The following is a 21,568-nucleotide window of genomic DNA, read 5'->3' on the forward strand; positions in this document are numbered from 1 at the left end:
GCCAGGAATAAAGGGGATTGGTGGAAATTGGAGGGAAAAAGTAAAATATCCATAACTGTCCAACATTTTGCTGGAAGTAACAGGATGGCTTTTTGGAAGATGGAAAAGCTCTGGAGAAAGCGTGAGTGGCAAGTTGTGGGGCTGGAGAGAGCATGGTATATTTGGGGGACTAGTTTGGAAGAGGGGTTTCCTTAAAATAAATTTGGGAGGGCCTCCCCCATGGCGCAGCGGTTGAGCGCTGGATTGCAAAGCTGCCCACAGCCTCTGCAGCGCCACTTAGATCCCCGGCCACCGGTGAGGGTCCAACAGGGCGCGCAGACCTCTCCTGCCGCCCGCTGCTCCCCTCAGCAGTGTACTTCGTGGGTCTGCCTGTTCTGTTCCCCACTCTGGCTCTGGTGAATTCTCTCACCCTCCCGTGCTTTTGACTGTACCCAGTGCTTGTATAAATAAATAGATAGATAAATAGATAGATAGATAGATAGATAGATAGATAGATAGATAGATAAATCTTTTAAAAAAAAGATAAATTGGGGAAATAATGGCTGAAAATATATGTTGAGATGAAGTTATGGAAGAGATCATGGATCATTTTTCCTCATGCAGGAAACCTTACTATAGATTTCTTGGACTATGGAGGGTTTTGCTCTCCATAAGGAGGAAACATTACTTTGCTTACTCTTGGCAAAATGAGCCCTGTTTGTTACATGCATAAGTGCCTACTGTGTGCATAGCACTAAAACAATTTATTTTTAATGTGCAAAAAAAAAAAATCAGCATCCTACTTGAAACTATAACCATTTAGTGCTTTTCTCCTCCTTTGAAATAGCATAACTTTTAGGTTTGAAGTATATAAAGAGAAAAAAGAAAATACGAAGAATGGAATTTTTAGGAAGTAAGTCTGGCTTTTTTGACATTGTTAGCATTACTAAATAGTTTTTATAATAACCTTTTAGAGAAAATGAGCTAGAAAAAATTTATTTTTAGGGAAAAATTACCTTTGCTAGTACAGTAAGAGTTAAGGTGGCTTGCTGAACAAGAGAAAAATAAGGTGGATTCAAGAGGTACTTAAAGACCGAAGGAAAAATGATCTAGTTAATTGTTACAAAGAGCAGAAAATAGAAAATGATTTGACAGATAATTTAATTTAGAGTCTTATTTAATTGTAGAAAATCTTTAAGAAAGTTCACTTGTTTCTTATATTTATATAAACTACTGCTGGTAAGTCTAGCCAGAGTCACATTAATGAAATGGAAGATGAATTTTGGTAGATTAAAAAGAAATTCTAGAGATTGAAATGAAATTTGAAGAACAAACAGGGAACGTTATTTAAAAATTATGAAAATTATTTAGCTAATACAAATATATTCAAGCTGAAAGTCGAAATGATAGTAGAAATTCAATAAAAATTATTTGTTGAGCCATGTAAGTCTTTGTAACATTGCGGGGAATTAGGTTAGAGGTAGGATGCTATGTTAGAACACACACAGGACAGAATCTCATCGAAAATTAAGCCCTGACCTTGAAATGTCTTAAAGAAAAGGTACTGAAGAAAAATGAAACAAAACTATAGGAATAACTAATTAGCCAAAAGGTTTATCCTAATCTGTGTTAGTACAAAACACCACATCACAAAAAACAACAGTTTTTAAGTGGATCCAGAGGTTAAAAAAGAGGGCATTAAAGATACATAAATTCATTTTCCCTCATGCAGGAAACCTTACTATAGATTTCTTGGACTATGGAGGGTTTTGCTCTCCATAAGGAAGAAACATTACTTTGCTTACTCTTGGCAAAATGAGCCCTGTTTGTTACATGCATAAGTGCCTACTCTGTGCATAGCACTAAAACAGTTTATTTTTAATGTGCAAAAGAAATCAGCATCCTACTTGAAACTATAACCATTTAGTGCTTTTCTCCTCCTTTGAAATAGCATAACTCTTAGGAGTTGTGCTAGGTGGAGACTACATTTTTCATGGGAAGGGGCCTAAGCTGGATGGGTAGTTGAGATGCTGTGTATGTATCAAAGGTGTGGGTTCTGGGAATATGAAGGTGTAAAGAAAGCCAGGAGTCCAGAATGCTGAATCCTGGGATACCAACCTAAGAGACTGAGCATACTTTGGATAAGATTGAAGGTGGAGTGTCTTCTGATTTAGAACCAGCAGACTCAATGTTATAGTCAGTCATCTGATGATATGGTCCTCGAAGCTCTTTTTTTTTTTTTTTAAAGATTTATTTATACATACAAGAGCTTGGGTATAGGCCAGAAGTGTGTGTGTGGGGGGGGTGGGGTGAGAGGTTCACCAGAGACAGTGGGGAACAGAACAGGCAGACTGACGAAACATAATGCTGAAGGGAGCAGCAGATGAGGCAGGAGAGATCTGCTGCGCCATGTGGGTTGCTCCCTGACCAGTCAGGGGATTGAACTCATGCTGTAGAGGCTGCGGACAGCTTCATAGGTTGCGTCTTAACCCCTTGCGCCACCATGGAGGCACTCTTTTTTTTTTTTTTTAAGATTTATTTATTTATGTATGCAAGAACTGGGGTATAGGCCAGTTGTGGGGGGGGGGCGGGTCGAGAGGATTCACCAGAGACAGGAGCAGAACTGGGTGAAATACACTGCTGAGGGGAGCAGCGGATGAAACAGGGGAGGTCTGCTGTGCCATAGGGGTTAGCTCCCTGGCCAGGGATTGAATTTGTGCTGCAGTGCCTGGCCATGGCTTGATAGCGCTGACTTTAACCCCTGCACCATCAGGGAGGCCCAGTTTTCCAAGTTCTTGGTGAGTGGTGATATCTTAGGGTTGGTGTCCCGGGTATTCTGTGGACCCAGTGTTGCTACCCTTTTAATGGTTTCTGGTTAAGAGACTTGTAAGGAACTTCTGCTTCCTAGTAGAATCTAGTACTTCCACTAGGTTAAATGTTTCATTTAAATGAGAGCTTATAGCAGCATTTGTATTATTGTAAAATTTTTTAATGTGTGGACATATTTCTAAAAAAAATAGATTGTAACATACATAAACTTTCTAATGTAATTAAAGGACAGCTCACATTTATTTTTATGCTCAAAATTAGAGAAAAAAATATTTAACATATTAAACATTTGGGTTGATAAATTTGAAAATAGATTATTATTAAGCAAGGATTTTTAAACCATTTATTTGGGCTATGTTATTTAGGTATTCTTGGTTGCAAATAGTGGAAACTGAGCATGATAGCAGAAAAAGAACTTACTGGAAGGATCAATCATAGGGTCAGCTGAAGGCATGGAAAGATGACATAAGGGAATAGCTACTTTCTTTGGCTTTACTGGTGTGGAACAAGGCTTTCCTTCACACTTATTTGAGAATTTTTCTCCCAAACTGGATGTATGTTTGGGTATTGAAACATCACATAAACTATAGCTTCATCTACTTAGTGGTATGGCTTTTTATTTGAGTTTTTAAAAAATAAAAATGTAAAACTTTTAACCAGTTGTTAAATTATAATTCAGTCTTTATTCTTAATAACAGTGTTATTTGCTCTAGCAATAGTGCTGTTTGTTCATTTATTTAACCATTGGCAAATACTTATGTACTAGGCATGCAGATGTTTCCAAAACATTGTCACAAGTAGGATATGTTCAGAATGATAATAGAGGTTAAAAAATTTGCACCAGGTAGAGAAATAGAATGGTGGTTGCCAGGCTGGGGGTGTGAGAAATGGGGAGATGTTGGTCGTAGGGTACACATTTTCAGTTATAAGATGACTACGTTCTAAAGATCTAAAGTTCATCATGGAAACTATGGTCAGTTGAAAGTTCTTAAGAGAGATTTTCAATGTTGACCGCCCCCTCCAGACACTCACAAAGGTAACTATGTAAGGCAATTGATGCCTTAACTAACCTTATTGTGGTCATCATTCCCAAGATACATATAAATCAAATCATAATGTTGTACAACTTAAGTTTACACACTATATTCATTATATCACAATAAAGCTGGGTGAGGGGGAGCAGAAATTGTCATCAGGCCTCAAAGGGCTGAGATATTTTGAACTGGGTCTTCAAAAGAGGCCTTGGCTAAACTTGGGATTTGTCCATGCATTGATGAGGGGAAGGACAGGCCAGGCATAGTAAGAAATAAAGGAAAAGCAAAATTCTCCAGACCTCTGGGTAGGCAGTGTTAGTGGACACTACTAATGGGAACAACAATAGCACAGCTAATTTGCTGTATCACCTGGTAGTGTGTAAGGAGTTCCTGGATACAGAGACATATAGGTAGTGATGTTAAGTGCAGGGAGTCTGGAGTTAGAGGCCCTTACTTCTTATTCCTAACTCTGCTACTTGCTAACTGTGTGGCCTTGGGGAAGTTACTGAACATGTTCTTTTGTTTCTTTCATCATCTGAAAAAACTGATAGAATGGTGATACCTACTTCGCAGAGTTTTGAGGTATGTGAGGTGATATGTGAAATTGGACTTATCACATCATACCTCTCAATAATGCTGTTATGTATCTTGATCCTCACAATAACACGTAAGATAGCAGCTGTTATTATAGTGTCCTCATGCACAAACAGAAAATCAAATGCTCAGAGGAATTAGCTTGTTTATTCAAGGGTATATGAAAACTAGGCTATTGAGATTCAAACTGTGTAGCCCATTTTCTTCCCTGCATGATGCAATAATCAAAATTTAAGAAACATGAATTCAAATAATTAATTGATGTTATATATATAAGTAAAAAGAATTTGCTGTAATCTTTATGTTTGTAATCTTCGTTCAGATTTCCTGTGATTAGTATATACTATGTTAAAAATGTATATAGGTATAAATAAATATTATAGAATCAGCCAGCATATTAGTAGATATGAATGTACATGAACAATTAACACTCATTTCATATCACAATGTAATTTTCTCACTGAAGCAAAAATGAATTTTCCCCTTTGGTGGAGCATCATCTCTGCCTTACTGTGGAGTATGACATGAATTTTTATATCTTTCAAAGCTCTCTTGAAGACAGTATATTGAATAATGACATATTTCATTGTGAAAAACCCACTCTTTCCTTTTCATTTCTAGTGATCACATTCAGAACATTATTCTTAAACTTATTCTAAATAATTTATACTCTCTCATCTTCATTTTAGGAATTACAAAGTTTTAGTGAAACCATGCACAATAGGATAAAGGTGACTTCGGCAAATTTGCACTAGTTAGGCAGTGCTAGTGAAATATCTCTTCCTGTTATTTGATTCATGAAAACTAATAGCCCTGAGAAATTTAATTTAGAAAGCTGCACATTTTGAGTAATATATGGATTACTTGACATGTAGGTTATTATTCAATTGAGAGATTTTATATGAAAATGTTAAATTAAATGCTACTGGCAGTTGCTAAAGATTGTACTTTTTAATTATTCTATTTTTCATCCAATGTCTCTTTCTCTTTTGTCATTGACATTTAGGTTGCTGACAGAATGTTACGTTGGCTCAATTGTGCATTATCATTCTAGGTAATAGAGACACATAGTAGGCACTTAGTATACTAACACTTGTTAAATAAATAACCATGATTTACTGTGCTTACTTTGCAGGTTGCTGCTAAAATTATTATGGTTTCTACCTCTGTATTTCAAGTATGTGAGGGATTTTTCTGAGCTTTCCCGCCTCATTGTGATTAATGAGATTTCTAAGCATGTGAAAATTGATGCTATCGAATACCTTGGGTCTGAAACTAGGGAGTTGTTGATTGAGTGTGCTTATGTCTCCTCTGACTGAGGCCAAATAGAATAAAATAGACCATCTTGACACGGTTTAAACTTTCTGATTGAAGAGATGAACTGAACATGAAGGCACATAATAATGTCTCTTCACCACTTGTTTCTGCCCACATTTTTCTTTTAAGTTAAATGTTTGAGCCTCATTTTCATAAATAAATATGTACAAAGTTATAAAATTCTTTAAATTTCCTCCATATTTAAGTTGTTTTATGATGTGGTTCTATGTTTGACTAAGTTCAATGATTTCAGTGGATTTTCTGAAGACTCCTTTTTGTTTTTGAAATACTAAGCATTACAGTCATTTAAAGATATTTTTTCAAATGACGACAGTATATGGGACAGTTTTGACAATATTGCTGATACTTTGTTTTTGTGTAGAACATCTCAAAACAAACTTTGGTATGTCTTTACTCATGAAGGTGTGAGTTATGAATAAGCAAGCCAAGGATGAAGGTATAGGCAGAAGATCTCACATCATATATCATTAAATCATTCTTCTCATGTCTATATGTGAGAGACAAAGCTATTAATCATATCTTCTGTTGTGTAAATGGTCATCTGGAACTGGTGAGATTGACACCATTATCAAAGTAGCGTGCATACAAGCACGCATTTAACCAGCATCCATATGTGTTTTTGAACAGTTGCTTAAATGCATCAGAGAAAGCAGTCACATCCATTTACTTGGAACACACTGTTCTCTTTGTAGCAAGCAATTAGTTAGCATTCTTACAAACGCACGTATAGGAATATCATGCATCTTTTTTATGTTTTGGAGTTATTTTTAACTCCTTATATTGTCTGTTATTTTAAGCTGATCACTTCATTTTTTAATTCCCGTATTCTAAGATGTTGATTTTTTTCTTTAAATTTGGTGTTGACTGAAAACTTATGGCATATACTCTTAACTCTAGCATCAAATATAGTGAAAATATTCTATACCATTTGTCCTGGGTCTCTCCACTTTGTTGCTAGGCTGCTGATTATTGTATCTGTATAGATATTTCCAGCAGAGTATGCAGGTTTTTGAGAGTGGTAATATCGAAACCATTTACTCCATCTTCAGATTGTTGATGAAAGTATTCTACGGATTAAAAATCATTACGTACCAGATATTACATCCACCATTCTTCTCTTTGGGTGAAAAAACTTTCTTTGTCCTAGAGAAAATAAAGTTAAGAAGGGAGATCTTACATTTATTCAATAGATTTAGGAACTGTCTGCAACGTGTGAGGGAGGCTTGGGGCTGCAAGGACCTGGTACAAATACAGACATCACCTCTCCTTCTCCCACCACCTCTTGCTCCTTGGAAGCAGCATGGAATAGTAGGAGGAGCACTGAATTGTGAGAGTCCTGAGACCTGAATTCCAGCCTCTGTGCTGACGTGAACAGACTGCCTAATTTTGGTAGATATATATTTTTGCCTTATTTATGAAATTAGTAATTATACCCACTTTAACATTTTATATGATCCTATAACTTGATTTCTTCTAACTTGGACATCTAAAAATTATTCTAAAAGCATATTATCTTTTTGTAATTTGACTATTTCATTTACTGTTTGACGCTGAAGTCCTTAAGTTCCCACTCCCTTCTCCACGCACACACAGACACACACACTCACACACACACATGCAGTCACGTGTGCATGTGCGTGTGAGTACATGCATCTTGAAGATGTGTAGAGCTTATCTTAAGGGCAAAGTTTGGCCCTACTCTGTAAATGTGTTCAGAAAACAATATAACACAGATACTGAAGGCAGCTTGTTTTTAACTTGTAACTAAACATGACATTCAAATGTTAATTGGATGAATAAATCTTGTTCATTTTACAGACATGAAAATGTCAATGGAATAAAACTATTTATCACAAGATAATAGTCTCCTGCCGCCAGATAAATGCCAAGATGAAGATACTTATTGAAAATGTATCAAAATATTCTATTGCTATTTATTGAAAATAAAGGTTGAGGAAAAGTTCAACTTTTCAGGTCAAACAGGAGAAATGCCCTGCTTACAGTATTAGTGTATTATTATATCAAACACAATGTGCATGTTATAGAAACAAGGGAAAATTCTAAGAAATAACAATGAAGAAATGAATCTTTTAGCTTTACATATGAGAATTACTGGAATGTACAATGGGAGCCAGGAAGAGATAGCTTATTGTAAGCCTGACATGGTCCTGGGTGTGTTCACTGATGTAAACTTCAGAAGTACAAGATTTGCAAAGGATTATTATCTGCATTTTACAGATAAAGTTAAAAGAAAAATATCTTGTAGTCAAGTGGAGAGTAAGTTCAAGGTTATCCTGGGCTCCAAATCTACTGATCTTTCCGCACCACATGTCTGCTTTATACTATCTTAGTGAGTACAGTAACTCAATTGGGGTGTGTGTGTGTGTGTGTGTGTGTGTGTAGATTATTCCCCCAAGTGTTGTTGCATTTGATGATCAACATTTTTTGTTTTTGTTTTTGTTTTTGATTTAGTGATTTAATATACTGACAAGTCTTCTTCAGGTGATATTGTCCACTTGCCTAAGGGAAAGAGCATACCCATAGGTACTGAGGATTTGGTAGCTCTAACTGGGCCACATAGCACTAAATTCTAGCAGTAAGACCACCTTTCCAGCAAAGTGTGGTTTGAAAGTCTGTAGTTAATGCCCTATTCCTCCTTTCTTTTCTGAACTTAAATATCTGTTTGTTCACTTTGCTTTTCTTGTGCCACATTTTCATGTCTTTGTGTAAAATAGGTTATTTTGGTGATTCTGAATAAGGGTGAATAATTGAGTTGTTTAAACAAAAAAAAAGAATGAGTGTTCACTACATCTTTTGCTAATCTCTATATGCCAAATCCTTCTCCTGTCCTTTCACCCCCTAACTATCCCCTTTTTCACTTGCCATAAGCAGTGGGTATTAATGTCTCCTCCTCTGGACTTTCACATAATTGCCTTTTTCCTTTGGCATCGACCAAAGGAAAGCATTTTGGTGGTTCATATACTGTTGATATACTTGTTGTTGTTTCTCTGATAGATGGTGGGCTCCTTATTTGAAGAAATTGTATGTTTTTCCCTCTGTCTATTCTCCCTGGTATCCAACAGAGTGATTTGAGCATTACAGGTACTCAGTCAATGAGAGAGTGACAGATACAAGTGTATGATTTTGAGGATTAGAGGAAGTATTAGGACTTCAGAGGTGCCTATAATGCACCCTGTGAATATGAAAGTGTCTCCCTGAACCTTTGTCTATGCTTGTATCTGTCAGTCTCTCTAACACACATTTGGATTTTTCTTATTTTGTAAAATTTCTTGAGGCAATGAATGAGCAGATAATTTAACTGCTAGATGGTTATAAAGGAGAGACACTCGAATGTTTAAATTTCCCTCAGGTAGAAAATAGTAATGAATATGTGTGTGTATATATGTGTGTGTGTGTGTGTGTGTGTGTGTGTGTGTGTGTGTGTGTGTGTGTATAGAGAGAGAGAGAGAACACTTTTTCATATGTAAACCATGAGGATTTTGTAAAAAATCATATTTTTCTAGCCATTCTAGATAGACATCAAGCATCTTTTTATCACATAGAATACTGACAGTCTTACCCCACACTTTCAGATGGAAGACCTTTAACTCTGAAGGACATCTGGGAAGGAGTCCATGAGTGCTATAAGACACGGCTGCTGCAGGGGCCTTGGGACACCATTACCCAACAGGTTAGAGAGTCTCTCCTTTTTATTATATGTGATTATTTCCCTCTGTTCATCTTTTCTTCTAGTTCTCTCTTTCCTACTCTTTTTCCTATTTCACTCTTTTACATCCATACAAACAGGTTTCAACTCCAAGATAGTTTCCTTTAAGACTCCTTCTCAGGGAGGAGGGGGAGGGAGGAGTGGAAAAAACAGGGTTGGGGGGAGCACAATGGGCTGTGGTGAAGGACTATGGTTGCTTCGGTGCTGGGAGAGCTATGGTGGCCACACCTGAGTGAAAAATTAACACGAGATGAAATAATAATACTTCATTAAAAACAAATAGATCCCCTTCCCAGACCCAGACTTGGTTTAGCATCTGTTATCAGCTCTCATAGCACCCTTTAATTTCCATCATAGTGCTTATCACAATTTGTAATTCTATATTTGGATGGTTTTATTTCTTTTTTTTTTTTAATACAAGAGCTGGGGTATAGGCCAGTGGCGTAGGAGGGTGAAAGGATTCACCAGAGACAGAGCGGGGAACAAAAAAGGCAGACTGACTGAAATACACTGCTGAGGCGAGCAGTGGGCAAGGCAGGAGAGGTCTGCTGTGCCATGTGGGTATCTCCCTCACCAGGGATTGAACTCATGCTGCAGAGGCTGCGGACAGCTTCACAGCGCTGTGCTCAACCCTCTGCACCACTTGGGACGCCCTGGATGGTTTTATTTCTAATCATATGCTAGTTTTTCCTCTATATGTTGTGCTCCTAGGTGTTCAGATCATGTCTTCACTGTACACTCAGCACCAGCATGGATCATAATGTAGGTGCTCAATAAAAATAAATTCTATTCTCAGTGAATGAGAATGGAAACTATTTCATAGAAGTAGAAACATATTCACTAAGAAATAGATAATTTAACTTGTGTTACCTGTAATATCAGTTTTACTCATAGGTATATTTGGGAAGAAATTAACTTTTGATTATTAATAGGTTTGCAATAGAAGTTTGAAAAAAGTAGAGAAAATAAAACTGCAAAAGTAGAAAAATTATATCTGTCAATCATATAAGTCATCACTGCTGCCTTGCTAAAATCAGCAGTTAATTATTATAAAAATTTAAAACTACTCATCACCTTGCAACCAATCATGGTCTCCTTAAAATAATTTTTACTTGTATCAGAAATTTTATTTTTCCCAGCTTCTGTTAAGCTTAATCAAAGCCTCCTTTAAATACTGACTTTATCAACCTTTAGAATTTTTATGTCCTTTTATATGTTCGATCATCATAATGACAGTTTACCTTCTAATCAACAGAAGAATCCTTAGCATCTCATAAGTAGTTCTTCAATGATGACAGCAAATGACCATTTTCTAGGTTTTAATTGAGGTCAAAATTAGGTTTAAGTATATGTATCTTTCACACTGTCCCTCCTTTAATCCTTTCCTTTTCTTTCCCACTCTCACTGTCCTAGATCAAGTCTTCTGACCTCATTTGTAACAATTAGTAGAGCCTTCTACCTCTGATCTTCTGCGTCTTTCCTCCCATTACTCACATTTTTTTTAACCACGCTGCACTCATCTTACCTATGGTCAAACCTACAATAGCAGTCCAAGTGCCTGCGGCAGGTGTTGTGAACCCCTTGCCTGGACTTCAGTGACTGTTGTCCCTGCCTCCAGCCTACCCTTTCAAACTTCTCTTCTCCTCCACTCTATGCAGTCTCAACTACTGCCAAACATGTCTATTCATTTCCCCAAGCCCATCTTGTACTGTTTTTTTTTTTTCCTGAAATTCTTTCCTGGTTTAATGCCTGCCTTCTTTGTTCTGTTTGCATATTTCTTACTTGTTCTTTTATATGTTCTTTTCTCTGAAACCACCTCAGTCATAAAAGTAGGCCGCTCTGAAATCCCAGTTCTAGAGACTTACTGGGGAACTTGCTGTGAAGAAGGGTAATAAGACATAAGCAAATCAGTCATAGATGCTTTTGGCAAGAGCATTTATTTTATGCAAAGTATTTTAAATTAGAATAACCTTTAAGTATGTCAGGGTGAGTGCTAATAAGAGTTTTAACTTCCAGTGTTATGTCAGTGACCACAGACTGTCCAAAAATGTATACTGTGGTTTCAGAAACTACAGGATCCAGAAAATGTTTGGTTGTAAGAGTTGAGGAAGATGGCAAGGAAGCAGGAAGATAGCTTCTAAAAGCATAGACATGCGTAACTGTAGTGCCCTTCCTCTGCTCCTTCTCAAGTATGTTTTGCATTAAGTCCCTGAGCCCAATTCTTATTCTTTCCTTTTCTGCTACTAGCAGCCTTATTAATCTCCTCAGTACAAGCCTCTAGCTCAAATCCTGGTGGTCTTATGTTATTTTGGGTTTAATTTCCACACATCTCTGTTCTGCTTGTCACATATGCATATGATTTTTGAACTCAGTTGTGTTTTCTTGGTTTCATAGTATAATATTGCATATCGACTTCTTTCCATTGATAGAGCTCCTGTGTTGCAAAACCAACCAAAATGAACCAATCTGTACATTGATCGTTTTTAATGGAATTGACCAGTCTTTCAATTTATAAGCATTTAAGTATCACATAACAGCTATTAATGGAGCATCTTTTTTCTACCTATCATAATATAGTAGTAAAGATCAAATCCTAACACAGTAAGCATACCACTTATTACTACTTGTAACAACCAAGTGTGGAGTCCACTTAATAGGGAAGACATTTAATATAATCAGATTACAATACAACAGTAATATTTAGATATTGCTTTGGAACTTTTCTTATTGAGATTGATCTATGCACAGTTATCCCACCTTTGACAACAAACTTTTTTTAACTTTAGAATCACTCTGGTGCATGTCCAGGCATTAAACGCCTACCAAGAAAAACTCATTTGTTGCCATTGCTGTACTTAGCAATTGAAAGTCATAAGGAATATTTCCTTTGAAGGTCTTGGTTTTTAATCTCAGTTTAATTAATAGGTTGGCATTATGTGCTCTCTTTGCTTGAGATCTTTGAGATCTTTTTTCTTCCCATATGGTGAAAAATAAGGTGTTCTCAGTGAGGGGAGGGGAAGATATGATATAGCACGAGAGGAGAATGAGCGGATAGAATATTGGTGGCACCAAATAGCAGATAAGTTTTGCAAATTATACTAAAGAACCATTAGCTTGCAGACTGAACATGATAATAATATCCTGTCCTCCAGAGTGGCTTAAAAACAAAAGCAGCCTTCACATAATATAAAATGCGTTTCACTTCATTTTCAGGCTTGATTGTGCTCATACAGTTTGTTGCTCTTCATCTTTAGTAATCACACTTCTGTTCTCTCAGCATTTGTCTTGATGATAAGGACCTGTTCATGTCAGACATGAACCTTCTCTTTTGAAGACAAGCCACTCATGAATCTCATACATTTGATTATGGTGATTACTTACCTGCTTCTGTACATTATGGACTGCCTATTATCTCAACCCTGCAGCCTAATAAAGAACTCCGGAAAGAAAGTTAACAGATGCCTAGGTTAGATCCGCCTAAATTGGCAGAGTGAATGTTATAATAATGATCAGTAGAAGACATCAGCTCTATGTTTCGGGTAGACTGCTGTGATCGTGGCACAGTTTAAAGTCATATGATAAAAAATTACATCTGAAGGTGTATGTGTTTATGTATGTGTGTGTGTAGTGGTTAGATAAGTAATTTTCTTCTTTCTTTAAAAATCATTTTATTATGGAAAATTATAAACATTCACAAAAGTATATAATTCACTTATAAACTCATGGCCAATTTTGTATCTTGGCAAGTCACCCAGTCTGGAATTTGGGGAAAGCAAATCCTGGACATCATTATCATTCATATTTGTGTATGTATCTTTAAAAGGTAAGGGCTCTACATGAATGTTTATAGGAATTTTATTCATAATAAGCCAAATGGTAGCAAATCAAATGTCCTTCAGAGGATAGGTGGCTAAACTAATGATGGTATATCCTTGTCACAGAATACTATTCAGCAATAAGAGGGAGCCAATTTGATATGCTAACTAACCCATATGAATCTGCAGAGAATTATTCTAAATGTAGAAACTATGTGGAAATGTATCTGAGAAGGTATGAGCCCCTAATCCTCTAAATCATATACAGTGTTGTAAATCAACATTACTGCAATAAAAAATAATATAAGTTAAAAAACCAATCCCAAAGGGTTGCACAGGGCATGATTCCATTTATCTAATGTTTTTGAAATTACAAAATTAAAGATTGGAGAAAGGAGTTGTGGTTGTTGGGGGCTTAAGAGGGGACTATGGGAGGGAGAGAAGAAATGTGGTTATAAAGGCAAATGTTTTGTATCTGATTGTATCTATGTCAGTATGTTGGTTGTGACATTGTACTATGGTTTTGCAAGATGTTGAGTTGGGGAGACTGGTTGAAAGGTATGAAGGATCTCTTTGTATCACTTCTGACAAGTACCTGTAACTGTCGTTATCTCAAAATAAAAAAACTTAATTAAAAAAAAAGAATTCCTTAAAAACATAATCGCTATTCTATTATCATAGCTAAAACTGTTCATTTCTTAATATCATTAAATAAGCAATTGATGTGTAACTCTCCCCAACTGTTCCCTTTTTCTTTAGTTTCATTGAATCAGGATCCAACTGTGGTTTATATATTAATACACTCTTAAGCGTCCTTGAATCTAAGTTTCTTATTCCCTCTTTTTCATATTAGATTATTTGAAGAAATAAGGTTGTTTGTCCTTTAGTATTTGTACTCTGGACTTTTTCTTCCTAATTATATTTCAGTGGTGGTGTTTAGTATGTTCCTCCTATAATTTCTGTGAATTAGTAGTTAGATTTTAAGAGTTGACCAGATTCAGCTTTGGTGTTTTGGACAAAAATGCTTCCTGGGTAGTTTTAGATACTTCCTGAAGGCACATAATGTCTGTTATTCTTTTTTGTGGTGTTAGTGACTATTGATGATTATCGTCTGCATCCATTAATACTTCAGGGGTTGCAATTGCTGATGTTCTAATTCTATCATTCATTATTCATTAGTTGGACTACTTGTATAGTGACACATTTTCCCTCACCAGCTTGGTTACCTGAGTCGTGGTTTGTATTGAAAAGGCAGGATAAATGCTTGATTCTTTCAAGATAATGAGTTGGTTCTCCAAAATGTCATTTTAATGTGTCTTTATGAACTCATGGATATAAAAGTTTTATGCATTTCATTTCATTTTAAGGATTATTTTTGTTGAGTCTCAGCTTGTCTCATCTTTGGCCAGTGAAGTCTCTTTAAGTTAGCTCTTTAATTATATTGATACCCCCAAATAGCTTTGATTGTTTCTTGATTTTTTTTGCTATGACAAGTTGTGGCATACTCATGTTGTGGACGGTGTCACTTCTACTTGGAATATAGAGAAACAAAATGAAGGGTCAGTTAAAAACCAAACCAATAACCAACTATTGAATTGAGGCTACCTAAAAGTGGGAGATGGGGGCAGAAGGAGGAGTACAAAGTGGGGAGGAAGTTCAATGGACAATGGTGGAGAACTTGCAGTACCCTGGTAGTGGGTGTGTTGTAGCAACATAAAGGTTGTGATCCTATACCTCTCTATCATTTACAATTTTGTAAACCAACATATATGTATGTATGTATGTAAATATATATCAAGTGCTAAAAACCACATGTGGCTAGTGGCTTCCATATGGAGAAGAAAGTTTTATAATATATGAACTGTAAATATTGTAAAACTAAAATAATATTGTATATTCTGGCACCTTGTAATTACTACTATATATTATAAAAGTATACTAATAACAAACAGGGTTACAGATTTGAAAAAAATATTTGTAGGGAGTGGAGTAGGAAGAGCTTCTGCAATACATATTTTTCATATCCTATATGCCACTGATTTCATTTTGAAGACTTCAGCATATCTAAAAAATGTAGAAATGATAATTTCAGTATTATATTTTTATGTTAAATTTCTCAGGGTAAAAAATCAAAACACAACAAAAAACAAAACTCTATAGGTACCTTTTGGTGAACAGATTGCTTTTGACTCTCAGTGATGCAGGAAGTCACTGGTTAAGGATTCTCAAATAATGAAGCTTGATATGTTGCCTGGTGATTTATAATGATGGCTGATAAACTGATGATTTAATTGTGCTTCCTCTAGTAATAATCTTAAGTGCTCCAGTGAAGTTCCAATGATTGGCTTTCTTGTGAACCCAGTCTCCCTGGAGTCTTTAGGCATCTCTTTTACACAACATCCGATAACTGACTTTTAACTGTTCCTATTTTAAATAATACAAATCAATTAAAACACACAGCTGTTTAACAAAACTTCTCCGTGTTGGTATAAGTCTCGGTGGGTATTTCCTGATGGCTCATAATGACATCAATTTAGTGCACCTGGTAGGATCTGTGTGAACTGGAAGTGGCTTAATTCCTAAATGACAAGAAAATTAAGAAGCCTTTATGGATTGCTGCTGCTGCTTCAAAATCCCTGCCAGCTCCATTTGCAGACTCTTTCATGGTGGAGATCTATTTAAATGGGACTGCAGACATCATGTGATTATTTTCCCTGTAATTTGTGGCTAATTTGTTGATTCTGAGTTTCTAGGTAGTCATTCTGGATGTTAATAAATCACTTTTGTGGGTAAGTTTGTTGTGTCAAAGTAAATGTATCTCTCCTGCAGATTTTGAGTCCAAGTTTTCCAGTGTTTTAACAGGACTCAGGGATTCTAGCACACTTTCCTGTCTTTGGAGAGTGAAATATGTTTTATCACTGTATCTCACTTTCCTTGGTATCTTAGGGTAATAATGACAGTGCTATTTTTCATTGTCTCTATTAGTAATTAGTTTTAGATTGTTAGTCTATACCTACATTGTGACTTTTTTAATATTTGTTGACTGCTGGTTTGTTCCATGTCTCATCAGAGCACCACACTTTGCATATTAATTATTTTTATCAATTCAGAAGCATCTACTGTCATTTATACTCCATTGTGCTTTTCTTGTTTCGAGGAAAAGTACATTTTTATAAATGTTGTTTGTTCCTCACACTTTCCTTACATTAAGAAGTGTATGAAACTTTTTTCCTATTATCTTTGACAAAGTCATTTATTTTTCTCGTATTTGTCGCTGGCCCTATACCTTCGGTTTGTTTTTAGAAAGTCTTTATTTCATACTAAATGCCATTTAAATAAATGTAAGTATAATATTACTTTCTCATCCCACTTTTATTTTCTAAAGTTTTCTGACCACTTATCACTAACTCGTTTAAGTAAAAGGGGGTGTGTGGATGATTTATCATTTAAGGCTCCTGTCTTATCAATTTCTTACCTGTTTTGTTTCGTTCCATTTCAATGAGAGCTCAAGATACGTGACAAAAAAATATATTTCTTATAATCAACTGGTTATAGTATACTTGGGATTGACTTCTTTAAATTGAAATTTATTTCACTAGATAATAAAAATATAAAATATAAAAATATTTTATGTTCTCTGTTATGTGTTATATGTATATATATCTAGTTGAAGAGAATATTGCTTAGCTTTTTACCATCAAATTTATGTTTTGGACTCAGTACATGCCTTGAATTTATAGAAAGAATTCCTTTTTATAAATAAATTTTTAAGGTTGATAGTGGCTTTATTCATTATTACCAAAACATAGAAGTTAGCAAGGTGTGCTTTAATAGGCAAATAGTTAAATACACTGTGGCACAACCTTACAGTACTATAAAATTTTCCAAGCTTCACACCTCAATGTGTGTATAAGCCTTACCTCAACTACCACCAAAGTTCTAGTGCCATTTCCATCATCAGATTAACTCCCTCTACTCATTCCTCCTACATTCTCTCTCCCTCTTTGGTAGCCACCATATTTTTCATAGAGTGTAAGAGTTATTTTTGTTGTGATCTGTTAGTTTATTTATTTTCATTATTTATATTCTACACATCAGAGAAATCATTTTACTTTCTGACTTATTTTTCTTAGCATAATCACCTTATGTTCCATTTTCATTGTCACAAAAGGCATAATTTCATCTTTTTTAAAAAACTAGATAGTACTATATTGGGGATATATACCACAACTTCTATATCCAGTCATCTGTGATGGTGATTTAGGTTGCTTCTATGTTTTGGTTATTGCAAATACCGCGATGAATATAAGAATGCATGTACCTGGGCCTCCCCTGGTGGCGCAGCGGTTGAGCGCTGGGTTGCGAGGCTGCCCGCAGCCTCTGCAGCGCCAGTTCGGTCCCTGGCCACCGGCGAGGGTCCCACACGCACACACACAAAAAAAAGAATGCATGTACCTTTTCAAGTTTGTGTTTTCATATTTCCTGGATAAATACCTAGGAGTGGTATTGCTGGATCATATGATAGTCCTATTTTTATTTTTATTTTTGACGGATCTCCATGCCATTTTTATAGAGGCAGCACCAATTTACATTCCCACTAACAGTGTTCAGAGTTCCTTTTTCTCCATACCCTCAGCAGCCCTTGTTTCCTGTCTTTTTGATATAGGCCATTCTCACAGGGGTGAGATGATATCTTATTCTGGTTTTGATTTGCATTTCCCTGATAATAAATGAAGTTGAACATTTTTTCATGTGCTTGCAGGCCAGTTGTATATCTTTTTTGAGCAGTGTGTATTCAGAATTTTTGCCCATTTTTTGATTGGATTCTTTGTGTTTTTTTTTTTTTTAAGATTTATTTATTTATACAAGCACTGGGGTACAGGCCAGAGGTGAGGGAGGGTGAGAGAATTCACCAGAGACAGAGCGGGGAACAGAGCAGGCAGATCTACTGAAATACACTGCTGAGGGGAGCAGCGGGCGAGAGTGGAAAGGTCTGCTGCGCCATGTGGGCATCTCCCTGGCTGGCCGGGAATCGAACCAGCGCTGCAGAGGCTGTGGACAGCTTCACAGTGCTGCGCTCAACCCACTGCACCATCGGGGAGGCCCTCTATGGGTTTTTTTGTGGTTATTGAGTTGTATGAGTTCTTTATATGTTTTGATGTTAACCCTTCATCAGATGTATGGTGTGTAAATATCTTCTCCCATTCAGTAGGTCCTCTTTATTTTTGTGATAATTTCCTTTGCACTACAGAGCATTTCAGTTTGATCTATGTATTTGATTATTTTTGCTTTGTCTCCCTTACCATAGGAGTTGATGCCTTTACATTTTTGTAGTCTATGTCCATGGTTTCTTTTGTGTTCTTCACAGTTTCAGGTCATATATCCAAACTTTAATCCATTTTGAGTTGATTTTTGAATATGGTATTAAGTAATGATCTAGTTTCATTTTTTTTGGCATGTTGCAGCCCAGGTTTCAAAGACTTTCTTTAAAGAATTTCCTAGCATTTCATTGATCCTTAGAATTTTATGCCGAAAAAGAAGCGTATAAATGTAAAAATAAGATACCATTTAAAATATTTAATAATTAATTTTAATATTACTCATCTTAGCACATTTCATTTTGATAATTATCTACCATCAATTTTTAATTTTTAATAAACATCTTAGTTCAAAAACTTCAAGTTTGAAGAATATTTATATTCTCATTTCCAGTTTTTGAGAAAGAGGCTATTGGTGGATGGCAGTTAAGCAGCAGCCAGAGGTAGGTAGAGAGGCCTGGACAAGCTATGAAGACAGACTTGGGAGACAACTTACCCAGATAACATCTGAGTCCCCTATAAGCTTCCTAAGAAAGATGCTCTTAATTTATCTTATCTTTTACACAATATTTGCTGCACATACATATTCCACCCTACAATTATTGCATGTTTTTGCATTCCACTTTCTTCCTCCTTCATCTTCTCTTTTCACCTGTTCTTTACCATGGTTCTTTTCCATGCTGGCTCAATCTGTATTACACGATTTAAAATTTGGCCAATAGGGCCTCCCAGGTGGCGCAGCGGTTGAGCGCTGGGTTGCGAAGCTGCCCACAGCCTCTGCAGCGCCGGTTCGATCCCTGGCTGCTCCCCGACCACCGGAGGAGGGTCCCACATGGTGCGCAGACCTCTCCTGCCGCCCGCTGCTCCCCTCAGCAGTGTACTTCGTCAGTCTGCCTGCTCTGCTCTCTGCTCTGGCTCTGGTGAATTCTCTCACCCTCCCGCGCTTCTGACTGTACCCAATGCTTGTATAAAATAAAAATAAATAAATCTTTAAAAAAAAAATAAAAATAAAATTTGGCCACTAAATAGCGATAATACCAAAGTATATAAAGTGCAAATCATTACAATTTGTGCAAGTCGTTACAATTATTTTATTAGATGCTGATTTTAGTTGTTCAGTATATTAATTCCGACTTCACTCTGTCCAATCCGAATTTTAAAAGTATTTCAAGATTAATGGTTATATACACTATAACCATCAAAGCAAGTAAGAACTAAGTGATAGTGAGGAAACAAGAGTTTAGAAAAAAACCTAGGTTAAAGGAAGTGCCTGAGCTTTCTAGAATAACAGCAGTAAATGGAAGCCAATAAAATCCATTGCTTTTATTTTGTTATGGAAGGAAGCTGAAAAGTATATCATGAGAGACAAGCTTTATTCTTGTATTTAATTTTAACAGGCTATTTTACAAATATGAAAAAGATGGTCTCCTTTATAAATATCATCTATACCAACTTCAGGAGATGAGAATGAGTGTGATGTTCAGTCATAGCTGTGTGAGAAAATAACAGTAATTCTGGGTTGGGGGGGTCGGTTGGGTGAGGAGCTTACACTGTAAAGGTCCATCCTGACAGTTTGCTGTTTAAGATCAGCCTATTTAGGACATTTTGAATTTTTTAATTTTTTTCATTTGAATGCACTTGAACTGTGTATGTGCTTAAAAGTTAGTCATGGTCATTTCCCCACTCTAATGTCTCCTACCCTATTTCACTTATTTGTCTTCTAAAGGCATTTGAGTTTCACTATTCCTATACTTACACAAGCTCCAAAGAAAGGTCTTAGAGATTCTGTATGATTCTAAATGTATAAATCTCAGTATTATCTTAGACTATCCTGAAGTAAAATGGGATCATCTGGATTTAATAGTTTTATAATAACCATTTTTGCAACAAAGAATTAATACTGATAATTTTAATAGCATGAAGAGGAAAATAAAAATTACTCATAATCTCAAGAATTAAGTTACCACTGTAACTGGAAGTTCATCGCTTTCTAGATATATAATATATCATACTACACATGTATGCTACATATATATCCCCATATAAGTATATATTATATATAAATATGCACATTCACACACACGATCATACTGTGTACCTGGCTTTTGAAATTTAAATCACAGATATCTTTTCAAGTCACTATTAAATACATCAAAATTTCCCTTTTGATGTCTGCAAAGAATTCCATTGTAAGGGCATTGTTTTCACCAATTTTATGTTGTGACCATTGAGTTCTTTCCTAATTGTTTAATAAACACTTCCCAAGATCCTTGTAATATATAAGTACATATAATTTATGTGGCTGTCAGATTATTTTCTTAGGGATAAATTCTTAGAAGTAAAATTGGCGAGTCAATGAATATTATTTATTTTTAAAGATTTTGTTAGCTATCCCTCTGCCAATTTCAGAAAAGTTGTAAAATTCCTCTGCCAGCAGTGGATGGAGGCACCTATTTCCCTGAGTGCCCACTGACATTGGTCACAATTGTTCTTAATAATTGTGTTACATTCTCAGGCTAACCAGGCTTCTGGTTGGAGCCCTGTATCAAACAAACACTGAAGTTACTTATATAGCTGAATTGTGGGTTTTCCTGGCAGTTGTTTGGCACATACATTTTAAACACTGGGGAAGTTGAGTGTGGTCAGAAATAGTCTGATTGCCATTCTTGCCAAGACTGGGCATTATTTCTGCTGTCTAAAGCAGCCTGCAGCAGTACCTGCCAGCAGGATGAGGCTTTTCTTTGTAAGCTCATTAGATTTGCCCAAATGACTGCATAGAATCCATGGAAGGCCTTAACTCCTACACTTGTAAGCTTGGAAGATAGGATCTTGGACTACAAAATTTTTGCCAGTTGGTGTTAGCCAAACATTCATCTTACCCAGATAACAAGATTTGTTTGGAATATCTTATTGACTAAAATTGACTAAAACTGT

The 21,568-nt window shown here is 36.1% G+C and overlaps 1 protein-coding gene across 2 annotated transcripts in view; it reads left to right on the forward strand.

Annotated features, from left to right (window-relative positions):
* ATG10 (autophagy related 10) overlaps positions 1 to 21,568 on the forward strand; it is a 214,628-nt gene that overhangs the window by 139,546 nt on the left and 53,514 nt on the right. For both annotated transcript variants that reach the window (XM_037530533.2, XM_037530532.2), the window contains exon 5: positions 9,368 to 9,465. In XM_037530533.2, the coding sequence (XP_037386430.1) occupies positions 9,368 to 9,465 (98 nt within the window). The remainder of the gene's footprint in view (positions 1 to 9,367; positions 9,466 to 21,568) is intronic.

The sequence above is a fragment of the Talpa occidentalis genome, unplaced genomic scaffold (genome assembly GCF_014898055.3).
Source record: "Talpa occidentalis isolate TD23 unplaced genomic scaffold, MPIMG_talOcc4v2.1 talOcc4.6, whole genome shotgun sequence".
NCBI lineage: Eukaryota > Metazoa > Chordata > Mammalia > Eulipotyphla > Talpidae > Talpa > Talpa occidentalis.